This window comes from Neophocaena asiaeorientalis, unplaced genomic scaffold, assembly GCF_003031525.2.
Source record: "Neophocaena asiaeorientalis asiaeorientalis breed wild unplaced genomic scaffold, Neophocaena_asiaeorientalis_V1.1 scaffold591, whole genome shotgun sequence".
NCBI classification, from domain to species: Eukaryota; Metazoa; Chordata; class Mammalia; order Artiodactyla; family Phocoenidae; genus Neophocaena; species Neophocaena asiaeorientalis.
In genome coordinates, this window is record NW_020173494.1 from 2,431,885 (window position 1) to 2,451,261 (window position 19,377).

At 49.2% G+C, this 19,377-nt stretch overlaps 1 protein-coding gene across 1 annotated transcript in view; it reads right to left on the reverse strand.

Moving 5' to 3' along the window:
* CORO2B (coronin 2B) overlaps positions 1 to 19,377 on the reverse strand; it is a 67,320-nt gene that overhangs the window by 23,991 nt on the left and 23,952 nt on the right. Inside the window, exon 2 of the mRNA XM_024747503.1 lies at positions 1,343 to 1,459. Coding sequence (XP_024603271.1) covers positions 1,343 to 1,459 — 117 coding nt within the window. The remainder of the gene's footprint in view (positions 1 to 1,342; positions 1,460 to 19,377) is intronic.

The window sequence follows — 19,377 nt, forward strand, 5'->3', positions numbered from 1 at the left end:
CTATCCATCTATCCATTCACCTTCATCCAGTCATCTATTCATCCAATCATCCTTCCTCCTTCCATTCAACTATCTATCCATTATCCATCCATTCAGTCTTCCATCCATCAACGTAGTCATCCATCCAAAAATCCATTCATCTAGTCACTCATCTAGCCATCTCTCCATCCATCCATCCATCCAGGTATCCATTCCATTGAATACCTACTATGTATTTACCATGTACTAGGCTCTGTGCTGGATGCCTGGGATTCAGAACCAAAAAGGCCATGGCCTCTACTCTCAGGAGCTCTCAGGCTGGTCTGGAAAGACAGGAGACATGAGCTCCAAAGTTCCTTCTAGTTCCAATATCCTGGGAATCTACGACCTGCACCCGGGCTATGCCAGTGGGTACTAGAGAGATGCTTGTGGCCTGATCTTCCTTCACCCGGGAACACCAGGGGCTGGAGCAGCCCCTCCTCACCAGCTCAGCTGAGGCTCTGAAATCCCCTCTTGCTTCCAGGCTGGGGTGTTGACATTGCTTAAGGGCAATTGAGGAAAGGCATGGGGCCCCTCTCCAGAAACACGGAGCCTGCTGCCAACACCTGACTCTACCTCCACGTATGAAAGTCAGCAGAGCCCGGGGAAAGGGTGGCCAGACAGCGGCTTCACATTTTACTATCCCTGGATTCTCCAACTCCCCTCTCCAAACTCTCTGCCACCTTTCTTCCCTGTATCGCATCCTTCCCACCTGTTCCCTCTTCCCTTTCCCTCCATCGCCTCTCTGTTCCCTCCTCTTCGTTCCCCTTCTCCTGTTTCTTCTCTCTCCCCACTAAGTGGTGGAACACATGATGTTCAAATCCTGGGCCACCATTTTGGGTCCTTGGATAAGTCATGACAATCCTCAGACCAGTGTCCTCCCCTAAAACCGTGGCTCACAGAGGACAAAACTAGATGGTACACTTGCCCAGCCTGCAAGAACAGGGCCTCTTTTCCTCATGGCTCATCCACTTCTTCCCTCTTCCCCCTTCCTCCTTGTCCATAGTATTCTTCCTATCCTTCTCCTTTTGAGACTACAGATGAGTGCCAAATCACACACTTCATCTTTTTTTTTTTCTGATTCTCACCTATAAAGTCAACACCTCCAAATGAAAACATGCTAAAGGTACAAATAGTCCATGGATTCACTCCCTCTGTCCTCTTCCTAACTCCCCATCCTGGGGCTAGCTGGAAGGATGACCAAGAGAACAGAGGAAGGGCAAAGAAGGGAGAAGGAGGGCATTTAGGGAGGAAGACATCCAAGAAGAAGCAGGGAGGTGCCCCCATGCACCCACCCTCCCCACGGAGCACCCCTCCTGCTCACCGATGTGTCCTCCGAGCACGAGGCAATGATGTTGTCGATGAAGGGGTTCCACTTGATGTCCAGCACGTTGCCCTGGTGACCACAGACCTTGGGGTAGTTGGGTTCAATCCTGCCCGTCTGCAGAGGAGAGAGAGAGACAGAGACAGAGAGAGAGAGAGAAAAGGGAATTAGTTTGATGAACCTGGGGTGACTTGAAAGAAGAGCCTTTATCCTGGGCTTCTATACTGGACCAGAAGGTCCTTGAGGGCCCACTAATGTCTTTGGGCCCCTGCATCCGGCTGAGCCATACTGCTCTGTGGCTGCAGTCTCCCAACACCGAATGGTCGTGGGGAGGGTCCCACAGCAGGGTGGTGGGTGGGGCCGTGCGTGTCCACACGACACCTGTACGCAACTTAGAGAAAGGTGCCCCTTCCTCAAGTAAAAATGTTTAAAGTTAAGGTGTAACTGTCCACCTGAACGACCAAAGCCTGGTGGGCAGCAGCCCTGGCAGTTACTGGGCCGTGTGCCTGTACTCCCCGCTGCCTCTCAGGGCGGGTGACACAGCCAGGTTTGGATCAAGAGGCGGCTCTTTGCTGCTGCTCCGGGAATGAGTGGAGAGGCCTGAGGCTCGGGGTCCACCCGTACACTCTCATGTGTTATCCTGCCTGGGATGTGAGCGGTGCCATTCCCAGATGTGGCATGCTTGTCCAGTGTGCACCTTAAAACACCTGTACCCAGTGCCCTGTGGCCGAAAGCACAGTCCTTGGAGCCACACAGGCCTGTGTTTGAATCACAGCTCTGCCACTTTTTAGCCCGGTGGCCTTTGGAAAGTCAATGAGCCTCAGTTTCCTCATTTCTTTTTCTTTCTTTCTTTCTTTTTTAAGGCTTCAGCAACTTTATTTTCAGACACATGGATACAAAATCAGCTGGAAAGCTTGAGAGTGCAGCTGTCATGAGAGAGGTTCCTCACTAGTACTGTGAAGATTAAATGAGCTTATGTGCTTAGCAAAGTACTTAGTGTGGAGGTTGTCATCATAGTGAATGCTCAATATATGATACTAGTTATTATCATACAGGTTAGATGACGCTTCCTCCAGGAAGTCTCCCCTGATCCCTCAATGGATTAAGAACTCCTCTGTGAGCTCAGGGCATTCTGTGCTTCCCTCTATTATAGGCACCATCATGCAGAATTGCAGTCTGTTTCTATCTGTCTATGAGCAACTGAGGATAGGCCTCCTTGTCTCTGAATCTCCAGCTCCTTACAAGCCTGGCACACAGTGGGTGCTCAGTACATGACTTGAAATACATCCTGCAGGGGGATGAAGTCCACAAAAGATGGAACAAAGGGTGTGGGGGTGAGGGGTAGTTCCATACTTAGTTGTCTATAAAGGCGGCAGGGAAGGGAGGGGAAATTGCAGGCAGAGGCTGTGTCTCCATTCCCAGGTCTTTTTAATATTAGCTTTTTGGGGTGTGGAGGAAATAGGGAGGGTTTTTCTAGTCACTGCCCATCTGCTAACAGTGGTTAGGTGGTCAGAGGCACCTGAGGCAAACCTCACCGTCCTTCAGGTTCCTCAACTGAATAAGGAGGAAGGCAACCGGTTTTTGCCAAGCCCCTGCTACACGTGCCTTATATCACTACTTCACCAGTGTGATGGGCAAGAGTTCTTTCAGAGTGTGCATTCTGCCATAACCTCTTCCCCAGCCACTTCTTGCCTGTATATCTATCAGCTCATCTCCGTATCATTTGACTTTTTGTGACACTGCAGTGGCAAGGTGCGTAGAGGAAAAAAAAAAAACCTAGAGAAAATGGCAGTGGTATGGAGGGTGAGGAATGAGGTAGAGAAAGAGAGAGGCAAAAGGCCTTGGAGGTTGTACTTAGAAGAACTTCACTGACACTGTACACTGGGGGAAATCAGAAAATGGAGGAAAAGGATTGGGGGTGTATTGCTCTCAGTTAAGAATGGGATCCCCTCTGACATTCCATGAGGGATGCAATTCGAATTGGAATATCTTTTCCAATGACTTTTAGGCCGTTGGACTATGTTTCTTTAGTTGAGACTCTGAGCAGAGACCGAGCCACATGTGGCCCTGGGATTTATTAGGGTTACACAGTAGCTTCTTTAACTCTCACAAAACCCTGGGAATTAGGCACGAGGAAATTAAGGCCCAGAAAGGTTAAGCCACTTGCCCAAGGTTACCCAGCTGAAAGCAAAGCTAGGATTCCCACACAGGTATAACCCTCAAAGCTGAGCTGAATCCTACTGCTTATTGCTAGCCAGCTCCCCTCTCTCCAGCTCTGACGTCCACAGGCAGACAGGCCCTGCATTGTCTGCTTCCACAGCTCACTTGCTCTCTGACAGAGCCTCCTCTCCTTATATCTGGTCCCAAAGGCTGCCCTGAGTGGTCCCTGAATAAAGCTGTCTGCATTAAGCTTTCGGCAACCAGGCAGATCTGCATCAGTCAATAGGTGGCCATCAGCTAGCAGCAGCTTCTGGCCAGCAGCCTGCAGGTGATGTCCTGGAGGGACAGGTGAAGCCACATCACTGCAATGTATTCAGAATGGGGAGAGGTCAGGGCCCTGCATCAGGAAGGATGATCCCGACGTAACGTATCCTTCCAGGTGGACCTCTGTGAATGCCTTCCCCAAAGGGGTGTGTAACGATGATTTTCATCACTGAATCATACTGTTTGCAGCCATGGGAAATGGCTCAAGGGGAGGGACCTCCTTTCAACCTGGCAGCTTTGATTTTCCCATTTTATAGAGCAGAGTTCATATAAAAAATTTTTTTTCTTTGCAGCTTTGTTTGACTAGGGATTGATTCAATTCCTGACCAGGGATTGAACCTGGGCCCATGGCAGTGAAAGTGCCGAGTCCTAACAACTAGACTGCCAAGAAATTCCCAAAATTTTGTTTGAAAGACAAGTTTCATTGCTAAGAAGAAAAGTATGAAAGCCACAGTTTTATAGAGAAATCATGCAACTTTTAAAATGCAATTATTAACTCCAGGAAAAGAGCTGTATAAGAAAGCTAATACAATCATAGTGATAATGATTTGGGTACAATGTTTACATCATGGTAATAACGTAAATCCTGAATATTTATTTAAACACGAGTTGTGCTATAATATACTGGCAAGGCAGAGGTAGGAAAATTGTGTGTGTGTACAGTTGAGAGGGGAGACAGAGCTGGTAGAGAGCCAGATCCCCATCTTCCATAATAGGAAGTCAATAGACAATGTCTAAGATTTAAAAAACCAGACATAGCCGTGAAAGCATGTAACTAAGAAAGACGAGGAGAAGTACAAAAAGACACAGCTCAAAACATTGGAAGCAGCTACCTTTAGGGAGTGGGAAATGAGGGGTGTAGCAAAGTAGGATAGGGATCGAGGGTACAGGCCCTGGTGTGCTGGTAAATGTTTAACAACCGGTTTTCCAGGAAAAAAAAAGGCCATGGTTTGGAACATTTGCCAGTTTCAGTGGCAAATGCCCACTATGCCTAACTTCAAGCTACCAAGGTGATATCACCAAAAGTAGAGTTAAAAGAGACTCACAGTAGCTCACCAGATCGTAGTAAAATAGTAAGGAATAAGTTTTTAACATTAGTACCTCTGTTTTTGACATCATTCATTTAATTGAAAGTTGCATAATTTAATTTTTAATAATGGTCGTGTTTAAAAACTGGGTTGCAAAACTCCTAAAAATTTAACAGTAAGCTCTCATGAGTTGGTATGAGCCAACCCCAGCACCTCCCTTGTAGTGCTATAGGCCTTGCTGTGTACTATTAGACTTCATGAACTCTGCACAGTTATTACTCTGATAGACGTAAAAATTAAAGCACAAACCAATAAAGTACATGTATAGGTGTTCTAAAGGAAGCTTGTTCTGAAATTATTTTTTTCTGAATTTAAATAAATGTGAACAGTCCTCTCCCCAGACCCTCCAAATGCCCCTGTTTTCTGTTCTACTTTCTGGATAGGGGTGTGACTACAGACCAAATCCGAATCTGGTTCTTAACTGCTACCCAATACTGCCTTCTCATACTTGGGCTCAAGCCAACACTAGTAGCTGTTATTAATATATTAATACAATCAAATTTATATTGATTTACAGATATCATCAAATTTAATCCTCATAACAACCACACCTTACATCTGAGAAAACAGATGTGTAAAGAGTTTCTCAGGAGCGGAGTCAAGGTTTTGCACTGTTTTATAACTTTAGAATCACTGTTGAGATGGTCAGCTCACAGAACCGTCCCAGTGGGAGGCTTCTCAGTGGTCCTGGGGTCTAACCTGCCATCTGGTGTTTGAACCTCAAAGAGAGCTTGAGTCTCAACAGAGCTGGGGCAGAGACCTTGCTGCATGGGGTGGGGTCGGGATGCCTGTTACACAGCATCTATAATCATTAGGGAGATCTTCATGCTGTTAGAATGGGCCTTATCCTGGAGGCCTCAGAGGACAAATCCAATCCCTCTTCGCTGGGGCAGATTTTCAATGTCAAATGTTGGGTGGCAGCTGTTATGTACCCCAAGTCTTCTCAAGGAGGAGCCCAGTGCTGGGGATCAGGCTGCATGTCAAACACAGCTGAGCTGCCAAAGACAGAGTTGGGGGGTGCTGGGACATGACCTCTCAACAGGGTGCAGGGGAGTGAGAAGCATGGCAACTTTCCCACAGATCCATTTGACAGGGTCTCAAAGACTTTTAAAAGGTTCATAGCCTTTAAACAATAACCCCACTTTGGGAATTTATCCCAGTCAACAGGGAAGCATACGAAGACACTCAGTGCCATGTTATTTGTAATAGGGAACAATAATAAATGCTCAACAATGTGGCATTGCCAAAACGAATTATAGGACACCAATATAATGGAATATTATGAGGTAATTTAAATCATATTTTCAAAAAATATTTAATGGCATGGGAATTACTCAAGCTCTAATGGTAAGTGAAATAGTCAGAATCAAGTTATATATGCAAAATGATCCTTAGCTATTAAAAGAAAAATACATCAAAAGTTAATAGTGGCAGGACTTCCCGGGTGGCACAGTGGTTGAGACTCCGTGCTCCCAATGCAGGGGGCCCAGATTTGATTCCTGGTGGGGGAACTGTGTCCCGCATGCATGCTGCAACTGGGAGTTCGCATGCCACAACTGGGGAGCCTGCCTGCCACAACTAAGACCTGGTGCAACCAAATAAAAAAATAATAATAATTTAAAAAAAATTAAGAGTGGCAATCTCTGGCTAGTTGGATATCAGTGGTTTCTAATTCTTCCCCAATGAACATTTACAATTTCTATTAAAGATATAGATGTTATTTAAAACACACACATACACACTCACCATAGTTTTTTATTTTGTTTTTGTTTTTGGTACCCCAGGTGGGAGGTGATCACCACAGTTTTGATTGAAAACTATTCCTCTCCGGTTTTGGTCAAACAGATCTTAAAGAAATGAGATACAGACTGGGGTCGACCAGATTTATGTTCCAGAAGCTTCTGTGGAACACAGATGTATCTGCTTATATAGGCTTCTTTACTCCCTTATTACGATGCAGATAGTTTAGGGGAAAATAAGATCCTTGAAACTGAATAAAATTATACAACTAATTGAAAATAGGTTTTAGAGTGCGTGTGTGTGGCGTGCGTGTGGGCAGGGCAGGCCAGGCCCTGCCTTGGCGGGTTGGTAGGTGTGGCTCACCCAGCAGGCTGCCAGGGGAACGGCGCGTGCCCTGGGCCTCAGTCCAGGCTTTATCTGAACCCATTGAACTGACTGAGGACGAGATATTTTCAAAACAACCTGCACGACAGCTTCAGCTTCCTAGAATTTCCCATGGCTGCAAAGCTGAATTCTGTGCACAGAGCAAAATGTTTTCTTACCTGGGATATCAGTGTAGTGAGGCAGAAAGAACAGACTTAGCAAGAGGTAGGGTTTCTAGGCCCAGTCCCAATTCACCTCACCAGCTGAATGACCTTGAACATGGCCCTTGGCCTCTCTGGGCTTCCCAGATTCCTAGACCCTGGGCTAATGCCCTCTCTGCTTCTTTGTGGCTGCCCTTTTTACTGTATGAAGCCAGGCACACCTGCAACTGGAGGGCCTTGCTTCTGGCATACCAGGACAGAAGTTAGGGATGCACATCAGGTCACGGGATGGAAATACTAATGATAACAAAAAAGACGAGGGTGATAAAGGACCATTTGACAAGTGCTTCAAAAGTGCCTTGTGGGGCTTCCCTGGTGGCGCAGTGGTTGAGAGTCCGCCTGCCAATGCAGGGGACACAGGTTCATGCCCCCATCTGGGAAGATCCCACGTGCCGCGGAGTGGTTGGGCCCGTGAACCATGGCCGCTGAGCCTGTGTGTCCGGAGCTTGTGCTCCACAACGGAAGAGGCCACAACAGTGAGAGGCCCGCATACTGCAAAAAAAAAAAAAAAAGAAAAAAAGTGCCTTGTGCTCAGCAATTTGTATACATCATTGTATTTAAGTCTGAAACAAAGTTTCATTAAATCCAGCAAGGACCTACTGTATAGCACAGGGAACTCTGCTCAATATTCTGTAATAACCTAAATGGGAAAAGAATTTGAAAAAGAATAGATACGTGTATATGTATAACTGAATCACTTTGCTGTCACCTGAAACTAACACAACAGTGTTAATCAACTATGCTCCAATATAAAATAAAAATTTAAAAAAAGTTTTAGTAAATCCTTACAACCCTCCTGTAACAATCCATTTTCTGGATGAGAAAACCAAGCTCTGGGCCATGATTTGCCAAAGGTGATGCAGCTGGGCCAGGAGGAGTTGCAGTTTGCACTGGCTGTTGTCTGGCTATGCTGCCCTCCTATTTCAGAATGTAGAGACTTGATAAATTAGGAGGAAAAGTCATACATCAGAAGTAGGGCCTCAGAATTTCTCATAAGGTTCTCGGAAGGGGCTGGCAGGCAACTCAGTTGTGAAGACCTTATACTTGCTCCAGAAGACCCGCACTTTCCCCACTCTGTCTCCCCCATCCCCCTAGTGATTCTCAAACTTTGCTTTTTTTTTTTTTGTGGTACGCGGGCCTCTCACTGTTGTGGCCTCTCTCGTTGCGGAGCACAGGCTCCGGACGCGCAGGCTCAACGGCCATGGCTCACGGGCCCAGCAGCTCCGTGGCATGTGGGATCCTCCCGGCCCGGGGCACGAACCCGCGTCCCCTGCATCGGCAGGCGGACTCTCAACCAGTGTGCCACCAGGGAAGCCCTCAAACTTTGCTTTTGTTTTAGAATCACCTGGGAAGTTTAAAAAACCCCAGGGCCCCGATGGGTACCCCATATCAATTTAATCACAGTGTCTGGGAGTGGGCAGCCAGGCATCAGTATTTTTTTTTTTTAAAAGATTTCCAAGTGATTCCATTGGGCAGTGAAGTTTGGGAACCACTACCCTAGAGGCTCCATATTCTGCTGGGGCCTCAGGGAAGCACCTGCGCTCATTCATTCTAGGACAGGGGCGGAGACCGTCAGTGTTACTCGATGTAGGTGCAGGGGGTGGGGTGAGAAATCAAAAAACAGTATCACGTGTTTAATGCACGCCCAGATAAAGCGAATAGAAAGATAAACAGTCACGTCAGGTGCTGTACAATTTAAAGGAAGCCCCAGGGCAATGGATAACCCTGACACAGGAGATGGGTGAGCTAATGGTGGCACCCCAAGCTTCCACGTGACAGATGTTTGGGGATCCCCACCCCTCTGCCTCCGTCATCACACTCCCTCTTCCACATGCTGCCCCATGCATCCCAGACCATCCAGGTAGGCTGCCTGCCGTCTTCTCTCTTCTGGATGGAAGGTGACATTAAATGAGAGAGTTATTATACAATGGGTACTGTAGTCCTTCTCTCCAAAACTCTGGGCAAAGTCAGGCCCCCTGTGTCCAAGCCTCTGGGGTGTGAAGCAGGCCTCACCCTCCAGCTCACAGCCCTTGACACTTCACAAAGCGCTTACACATGCATTATCTAATTATTACTGCCCAGGGAAGGGGTGACTCGAGGAGACTTGAGTTTCCGGTCACCTCACGTCGCAGTGACACTAGAACGAGTTTGTGCAGCTTCAGAACTCTGAGTACCACTGTGGCATCTCAGCAGGGATGAGGGGTGTTTCGTGTTCCTAAACACTGGGTGCCCTTCGTCCAAGGTGTGGGTTGCTGTCACCCCAGGGTGTGCCCAATCTGCCAGCGACGGTCCCCCACACAGCTGCACACACAGTCACGCACGCTCACACATTTATACACCGCCCCCCTCCATACAAGCTTCTCTCCACGCCACTTCTGCTCAGGCCTCTGCACTCCTTCCCTCCCTCCATCCCAATCAGAACTTACTGGGCTCATGTCCCACACTTTAGCGGCCTGCTGTCTTCAGCCCGTTAATCTGAAATAATGTATATAATAAACGGGAGCCTTCTAAGGAGGACACTGGGGGGTGTAATGCGTCAGTCCATTTCTCCTTGTGGGTCATCTATGTGCATGTTCACAGGAGCCTTTAGAGAAAGCCATTTGGCCCAGAAGTGGACTCTCCTGGGTTTTCAGACTCCTGGGCAGTCCTCTAGGAGATCTATTTTGGGTAGAGGGCTTTATTCATACTTGAGCTCCCAGGACTGTCTTGCAGGATTTCTGAAGTGGGTCCACTGATTTGTCCCCTTGCCTCTAGCATCTGCCCTCTGCAATTCTCTCCAATCCATCTTACATAATGTTGCCTAATTCTTCCAGAGTACAGCTCTGCTGCAATAACTATTCCACTCTGAACTTTTCAATGGCTCCCTACTATCTTGACTTTAAAAGCCAAACTCCTTATGGGACATCAGAGCTACTGTGGTCCCAGCCTGACCCCGCTTTGACGTAACAGCCCACCCCACTGCACGACACACGCATGACTATACATACACCCCGAGCCTCCAATGCTCCCGCCGCCTAGATGACCTTTGGTTCCTGGTTCATCCCTGCCACCAGGCTGTGAGCACCTCGAAGACTGTGACCTTGGCCCAGGCATCTTCAGAGCATCCTTCAATGCCAGCTCACAGCAAGAACTCAAGCTGGGTGAATGACTGTCACCCTGTTTCCTACCTCTGGGTCTCTACTCACGCTGTTCCCTGAGACCAGACTCCCTTCCCTTCTTGTGCACGTCCATTTTCGTCACCCAGAAAATATCACCCAGGGAACAGACACATCTCTCCCTTCCTCATGCCGGGAGATAATTCTGGATCCTGCTCTCCTTGAGAAGTTCTAGATGTGGGGCTGAGCTTCGGGGTAGGTTCACAGTCAAACGGCAGCAGGTGCAGCACAGGCTGTGATGCTCTGAAGTCAGTCACCCAGTCAGACAGAAGTTCACGGCGAGACCTCAGGAAGCCTCCCAACTTCATGACTTCCTGTTTTGATTCTCCCCCTCAGTCTTTTTATCTTTGTGTTTTTCAAGCTGGAAAGGGTTTGCTGGTTTTTCCAGTCGAAATCCCTAGTGTGTATGTGCGTGTGTGCGTGCGTATGTACTGGGGGAGAGTGTGGGAGTAGGTCCCCAGGGGCGGGGTGGGGGGGGAGTTTGTTTGGGGAAGAGATGTAAGCAATTCTGTTTCTCCTGGTATCTGAGCACTTGGAGATGAACTCGGTTTTCCCAGGCTCCAGGAAGAAGAGTGATGGGGCCACCTTTGTCCTTGGTCCTGGGCAGTGTCCTGTTGCAGAGCCCAGCAGAAGAGATAACAGACTTCTTGGGGCTGGGATAGGAAGAAGTAGAGGAACAGTGGATGCATGAGTGACAGAGAGAGAGAGAGAGAGAGAGAGTGTGTGTGTGTGTGTGTGTGTGTGTGTGTGTTGGGGAGAGGCCTGCCTGGGACCTCAGAGCTCATGCTGGCCCCTGTGGTTTCCTGATTACTGGCCCCTTCTTATAAAACTCTGTGCTAAAACACATGAAGAAAATAAGAAAATTCCAAACTCAGTGTGCCTGATGAATCTGCATAGGGGGTGGTTTTTGATGGGGTGTCCTGGAGGGGTGGATTTCTAGCCCTGGCTGCTTACAGGGGAGACAGACAAAGAGCTGGACAAAGTGTAGGGTGGGCTGTGCTTTGGTGGGGGAAATGCCAGAGCACAGGAGAGGGGCAAGCACTTGAGGTTCTGAAATCCAGAAAGCCTTCCCAGAGGAGGTGTGGAAGGCCCGAAGGATTGATAGCACACAGCCAGGGACGGCGTGGGGAATGCTTAGGACCCAGAAGGACCAGCCCCTGCAAAGGCTGAGGAATATTTGGGAAAGCCAAATAAGTAGAAAGGCCACAGAGAAAGGCCCAGATCAGAGGGTTCAGGAACTTGCCGGTCTCATGAAGGAGTCTGGACTCTACCCCATGGGCCTAAGTATAATGGGGCTGGGGACCACAGAGAGAAGGAGAGTCCCTCACACCCAAGTCACCCCATCATGTCCCAGTGTCCCACAGTGGGGAAGGAGGGGAGCGAGCCAAAATCCATAGCTGTTGGAAATGTGAAAGAATTGGCAAAAAATACATAGCAGCATCTATGAAAATTGTGGGGGAAGCCATAGTTTTTCTTTTGCAATGGGTAGAAAAAGCAGATTTCTGGCTGTGGCAGAGAAGCAAAAGCGAAAGAGGGCTCGCACCATTTCCAGGCTGTCAACACCAGCCCTGCCACAGAGTCAAGAGGATAAAAATCCCTATTTCCATTTGCCCATCTGGCCCAGGGAAAAGGAGAGAAAGGTGGACTCTCCCACCTGAAGCCCTTCCTGCAACCTCCTCACATACTTAACTTCTCCTGCAGAATGAAAGGAAACTCATTTGGGGCCATTATTTTCGGCCAGCCCACCTGGGATTCCGGGAGCACCACTAAAGCTCTGTTCTCAGTGGACAGGTCAGCAGCCCGGGAGTCAGGGGACCTGGGCTCATCTCAGCTCTGCCGCTCACTGGCTGGGTGGCCTGGGACAAGTCTCTGTGTCTCAGTTTCTCCCTCTGAAAAGTGGAGACATTCTGGAGGACTAGCGAGAACAAACACAGGGTACACTTGCCACCCCTCAGGCTTCAGGCTCTACGGCAGGCATTGCTAATAGCTCACTGCCACTGCCTCCCTCCTGAGCCCCGCCATCCTTGGTGATCAGAGTGGGAAATGAGATGAAGTCTGAATGTCTGCCTAGGGCCACGTGACCCCCTAGAGCTCTGACAGCTGTTTGCTAAGCCTCTGAGATCGCGGTACCTCTCTGCATTCAGAGTTGATTCCCAGAGGTCTCTGATAAATTAACCCTCAGAAATGCCTACACATTTGCCCCTTCTTCTCCAGGCCCACCATGCTCACGCCCCGCGGAGGCACTTCAGCACTCTCCCAACTGCTCTCCTTCGCGCTTGCCTCTTCCCAAACCCCAGTGTGACTGTGGCGCTCTATAACGATCACTTGCATTACGCAACTCCTCCAGAACCTTCCACGGTTGGAACCATTTGTAGGAATTTTGGCAGTTGGGTATCCAAGCCCCCTTCCTGATTTGGGGGAACTCTCCCACTGTGTGCTGTACTGATGGGATGCAGTGCCTTACCTCCCATTGTGAGAACTGAAATGGGGCTCCTCCTACCCGGGGTCCTCTGCTGGCCAAGGAGGGACACGTAGCCTGGCTTGGCCAATCAGACCTTCCATCCGGGATGGCCAAGGACTGATTTAACTTCCTCTGGGCCCCCAGGAGCTGCCTTGGTGTTCACCAGTGTTCCAAGTCCGATTCTCCACTGCTCCCAGCTCCTTGAATCTGTGAAGGCCCCAAATCCCCTTCTGCTCAGAAAGACCAGGGGCGACTTCTGTGGCTAGTCAGGGATCTTGACTCGGTCAGCGCCCTTATCCCTACCTCATCAGATCTAGCTCGTCTGCTTGGCCTTTGAGGGACCCACACACCCTGTTCCCCACCCTCTCTCAACCTTAGCAGCCAGTTTGCTCAACTCTATTGGGGTCACACTTCTCAATTTTAAATGCTGTGTCTCAGGTCCTTATAAAATACTGAAATCTCCCTAAATCCCAATATTTTGATGACCACGTTTTTTTTCTCAGACTGCTTCTCACATATAGAAGAAATACAGAACTTCTTTGCCAGATCATGTGTGTCCTAACCCTTGGATTGGGAAAACATGGTCCCCAAACTGTCGAACGAGAGCCTCACCACCTTCCTCACGACACCCATCCTCGGAAGGACCTGGGCCTCTGGGCCTCTGCAAACCTTAATCATCTTTCCAGAGGCACCCTGACTCCTGCTCCTGCTAAAATGTCTCATCTGACTTCTCCACATCTTGTGATTTCCCTTTTCCTTTGCTTTCACAAGCCTTTCTCCCCATAACCCACCATTTACGATAATAATGGCAATCATTCACTGAGGGTCTTCTACATGTCAGGCCTGAAACCAAGTGTTACTTCACTTATTTACCACGATAACTGTATGAAGTACATATCATTGTGTCCATTTTACAGATGAAGAAACTGAAACTCAGTGAAATTAATTAACACAGTGCAAGGCCAGGATTCAAGCTTCAGTCTGTGTGACTTTTGAATTAGAATGTAAGCTACACGAGGTGTGGTGCTTGGTCTAGTTCTCTGCTATAACCCCAGCATCTCGAATCATGCCTGACTGATGGCAGGCTCTCAGTAAATTTTTCTTGAATGAATTAATGATGCCATAAACTGTGGCCCTAATCAGGTCCCCTGTACAGTTGCATGGGTTGTACACTGCTCAATTCAAGGGGGTCCCATTCACACAGTGTGCAGCCTTCTGTGGTGCTCTGGGCTTAGCCATGATGCTGCCCTGCTTCTTCATTTAGCACCGCCTTGTGTTGTTTGCTTTGTTTCATGGTTGTTGTTTGTCTTTCCCAAGAGGTTATCAGTACCTTCATCTTAAATGAGATAATCACGGAGGGTTCTCAGCAGAGCGTGGGACACAAGTGAAACCTAAGAAGTATAAGACATGCTTCTTATGCCCTCTGGCCACAAATACAACGTCAAGTTTATATTCAAGATCAAATGATTCCTCAGTCACATGCTGCCAGTTGCACAGATGCTACTTTTGTCAGCAGCGCGAGTGGTCACAGGGTATCATCCACATTCTCCCGAGCTGGGCCACTCCTCTGCCTTACCTCTTTGGGATTATCGACTGAGCGAACCCACCATCCATCAAGAGCGTGCTGACTCTGTCGAGGCCCAACACCCACCGCCTTCCTTGCTTAGACACCACGAAGACTCAGCCCTGGGCTGCCACTGCCCCATGGGAGCTGTGAAATGCATGGGCAGAGCAGGGGCCCTCTGCCTCAGACCCTCAGCCTTGCTCCATCAGGGACATCTAAGAGGCCAAAGAAAGAGCTGTACCACCTCCAAGGCAATGGCCCTGGAACCTCAATGGCCTTGAAAATGTCCTTTAAATAGCAAGTGAGCAGCCCAGTCCTTAGATGCCCCTTCCTCTCCCAAGCCCTCTCCCTGCTGAATCTGCAGAGGCTGGTGATCCTCAGGGGCTGGGGCTGGTGGGAGAAGGAACCTATCGCAGCACTTCAGGCTCTGAAGCTCCAAGGTCCAGTTTCAGCTCTGCTCTCCCTGATGAGTGACTGAGCAAGTTCCTTCCTCCTGGGCTTCAGTTTCCTTATGACACAATAAACATGAGCTCACTGGGTACAGCGCCTGGCACCAAATAAGCATTCAATCAATATTAGCTATCGTTATCATCTGCAAAATGAGGGTTTGAGTGCCCCCTCCACCCCTGTGTTCTGCACAGCAACTGCCCCCAGGACCACACCCTCCCCTGCCCTGTGCTCAGTGTCTCACGGCTCTGTCCCCCGACCCGACGGTGAGCTCTCCGAGGGTGGGCGTGTGTGTAACCCATCTTCACACCCCAGACCTAGCACAGCCCCTACACATATGCCCAGAAGTGGCTGGTGAACAGAACTGAAATATCAGGGCCCTTCCAGCTCTGATGGTCTATGGTTATAAGTTGAACCTCCACCCATATGCTCATCAAACACAGACAAGGACCCTTCCTGGGTTTGGCACTGGCCACCTAGAGAAGAAATCCCTCCTCCGAATGCCAGCTCCATGACAATATGTGATTTTCTTAACTGCTGTATCCCCAACACCTAGCACAGTGCCAGGCACATAGGAGACTCTACTGAAAAATATTTATTGAATGAATGCATGAGTGGGAAGCAGGTGACACTTCCAGGAAGGCCCACACCCTCCCTCACTCACCTGGAGGGCCAGGGCAGGGATTAGCTCCTACTGTCAAGCCGAGATGGGCTGTCGGGGGGGCAGGGAGGGGAACACATCCCCTGGTACGCCTGCCACCTGGCCTCTAGCCAGACCCTTTATGTTTCCAGTGACCTGGGGCTACTCTAATTCTCAAAACATAAATGGGACATGAGGCTTGGCTTGCATTGGGCACTAGGGGACACAGCCATGAAGGCCGGGGGTGGGGTGCATAGTGCCTGTGTGTCTGGAGGCTCCCCACGGGAGACGGTGTGGGCCGCTCCTCTGAGCCTGGCCCTGGCTGCCCCACCTGCCGATCCCTGGCACACTCAGGTTGCCCGGCGGCCCCATGGCCACCTCCTGGGGGGAGGTGTGGGGAAGGGGCAGAGAGGGCTCCCATCGACGTAGAAATTGGGGCTTCCTGGTCCTCCAGAGCCCACACTCTGCCCTGTGGAGCGCTAGGCCACGCCTGGCTTGATGGTCTCCCCAGATTGGGTGGCGAGGGGCTAACCCACCCGTGTTGCAGAATGGGTGCTGAGCGACTCTCCTGGGGATGTTGAGTGCGTGTTAAGCCTTAGTCAGGAAGGGACAGTGGCACTTGGGGTGCAAAGGGGGGCTCTCGTCCGTTACAGAAGGCCACGATCAGTCTCCTTGGCCAAGGCTCTGGGCCTCGCTGGGCCCCAGGAGGCAAGGGCTTTTCATGGAGCCTGAACTCTGCGTGGGAGGGAGAGGAAGCCCTGGTGCCATCCAGCCTCACGTCTTTTTTTTTTTTTTTAATTTATTTATCTACAGCTGCATTGAGTCTTTGTTGCAGTGCGCGGGCTTCTCATTGCAGTGGCTTCTCTTGTTGCAGAGCATGGGCTCTAGGCACACGAGCTTCAGTAGGGCTTAGTTGCTCCGCAGCATGTGGGATCTTCCTGGACCAAGGCTCGAACCCCTGTCCCCTACATTGGCAGGCAGATTCTTAACCACTGCACTACCAGGGAAGTCCCAGCCTCACGTCTTTATACAGTTGCAGAGACCCTGTGGCCAGCTGAGCCAGATGATCAGGATGTGTTCTTGACATGACAGTAGAGGAGACCTAGCCACCCAGCCATGGAAGCAGGAGGAAGGCTCAGGAGGAGGAGAGGGGACAGGCGGTCACCCTCTGTCACCTCAGTCCTGACAACTGGAGACAATGATCTTCAGCTAGCTGAAGGCCAAGGCGGGCCAGGAGGAGGAAGAAGAGGTTCCACTTGAATTCAGCACCCTCTCTTGGAGTATCTACACAGCTCATAACAACTCCCTCACTACGGCCTTCATAGATGCTGCGGCTCGAAGTCATGTTAACCATCCCCAACACACACACACACACACACACACACACACACAGCTGACTGGATCAGAATGAACGTCTAATTCAAGCTGAGCCAATCAGATTCCCTGATCTGCCCGCCACCCCCACCTTCCCAATACACACATACATTCAGCTGATTGGACCAGGATGAACATCTAATTTGAGTGTCGAGCCAATCAAATTCCCTGACCACCCTATTTAAAGTTGTAACTACCCTCCACCCTCCCATACCTCTGTCAGCTTCCCTAATTTATCTTTCTCCCTAGCATTAGTTACCTTCTATTACACTCTATGATGTACTTAATTGTCTGTCTCCTCCACTACAGTGTAGGTTCCACAAAGGTCAGAATTTTGTCTGTTTTGTTCTCTGCTGGATCCCCACTGCTTCCAACAGTGCCTGGCACAGAGTAGGGGCTCAGTAAAAATTGGATGAGTGAGTGAATTCTTTCCAGGTGATGTAATAATGGCTAACATTTACTGAACACCTGCTATGTATTCGTGTTTTCTAAGCACTTTAAATATATACTAACTTGTTATAACCTTCATTTTACAGATGACATTTTACAGATGACAACAGGTACTGGGTATATGTGTGTGTGTATTATTCTATCGATGACCTTGGTTTTATGGTTTACAAACATGTTTATTAACATCTTACTTGAGTCTCACCACTCCCCTAATTTTCGAGATGAGAGAACTGAGGCTCAGAAAGGTTAACTGACTTGCTCAAGGTGAGTCAGCAAAAAAAGTGTCAGAGCTGAAACTACAACCTAGGATTACACACCCTTCCCCCAAGTCCCCAGCTCTTTCCAGACACCAAGGCACCCCTGCCTGTGTCTAGAAGATGCTGTTCCAGCCCTCAGAAGCTTATGCTTTCCCTGGGAAGATAAGCTAGAGGAAGGGACAGATCTGCAGGCCCAAGCAGAGGTTGAACTCACTGAGGAAGGGGAATTAGCACAAGCTTGTTTCCCTTCAGTTACTGTGAAATCCTCACAAAGGACTGACAGCAAAGCAAAAAAGCAGACGCTGGAAAGGGAACTCCAGAGCAGACTGAAGGGGGATACAAACACTCCAATTCATGCTGGATCAGAAGTATTTTCGCCATCATGGCTGCCTTCTTCAGATTACCTTCTGCTCTATTTCCCAATTAAAGTACGGCTCATGGAGCTGAGAACAATACTGTTCTTCCAGCTTGTGGTCTGACCAGCACAAAAGGGAGGGGGAAAGATTTCCTTCTTCTTTCTTGACTGTAAGATCTTGCTGCCTTATAAAAAGAACTCTGATTCTCCAGTTGACTCAGATCTGAACTTCCACCATTAGGGATTCATTCCTTTGGGTCTACACCTTGCGGCTCTTAACATATAGACACAACTGAGCAGGGCACAGTGGTGGGAGATGTTGTTGGTCATTGCCAACACATTCTGAATGAGCTTTGGGAACTTTCCTAGAGGCAGAACTCAGGGGAAAGAGCATGAGGGCACTAGTGGAAAGGGTGGAGAGGGGGAGAAAAAGAGAAAGAATAAGGTGGCTGGGTAAATTATCATATTATTACTATTATGAACTCTTAACCTCAGACCTTGCCTGATGAGGTCACTGGGCACCACTGAGTTTGGTGTTGTTCATGCTGTGTCTCACAGAGGCGCCCCTATCCATGAGCTTCTTTCTCTCTGGCAGTCAGAGCCTCTGCCTCTCCACCCACCATCAGTGTGAGGCCCAGAGAGGCGAGGCCACTTACTCAAGGTCACCCAGGGAACAGTAGGTGATGTTATGCCCAGGGCCACACCCAGGTTTCCATATACCCAGGTCAGTCCCCAGTCCCGTCCCTGTCAATTTTGGAGGCCCTGTTCCAGAAGGGGGCAGTAAGGTCACCCCGAGAAGGCACAGGGCACACATCAGTTACTTGAGCGTGGTTTACTGGCTTCCCTCCACGTCACAGAGACTGGTGGGGCATTCTGCTGACCTTGCCCGCCTTTCTGGTACATATGTGCAGGGGTTATACCTCTACTGTCTTCCTGAAGTCCCCTCAGCAGAGAGCTCTCAGACCCCAAATGGTTGCTTCTTATCTGGAAAGCCTCCCTGCACCAGAGAAATGGCATAGTGGACAGTAAGGGGAAGCTGTGCTACTGCCATTCCACCAGCAGAGGGCGGTGGCTGCGCTGCTCTCAGCTGCATCCTGAATTCTAGACTGTGAGAGGAAATGTAGCACGCCAGCTCTCTCTTCCTAAGGCTCTGGTTCCTGAGACACACTCCTGCCTTGGCTTGAATGCTTCCAGGCAACTGTAGCTTACTACTGTGATATACTCACTAGAACATTCTTCTTTATATTGAGATGAAAATCTGCCCTCTTGTAACTCTCACTATGAGCACCTAGCTTTGCTTCCGGGCCACACAGAAAAAGTCAAGCACTTTTTTAATCTGCCAGTTCTTGGGAGTTGGAGTCCTGTTCCTAGTTGGCCACCTGCAGTGCTGTGTGATTTTTGGCAAGACACTTTCCTTAACTTTTTTTTTTTTTTTT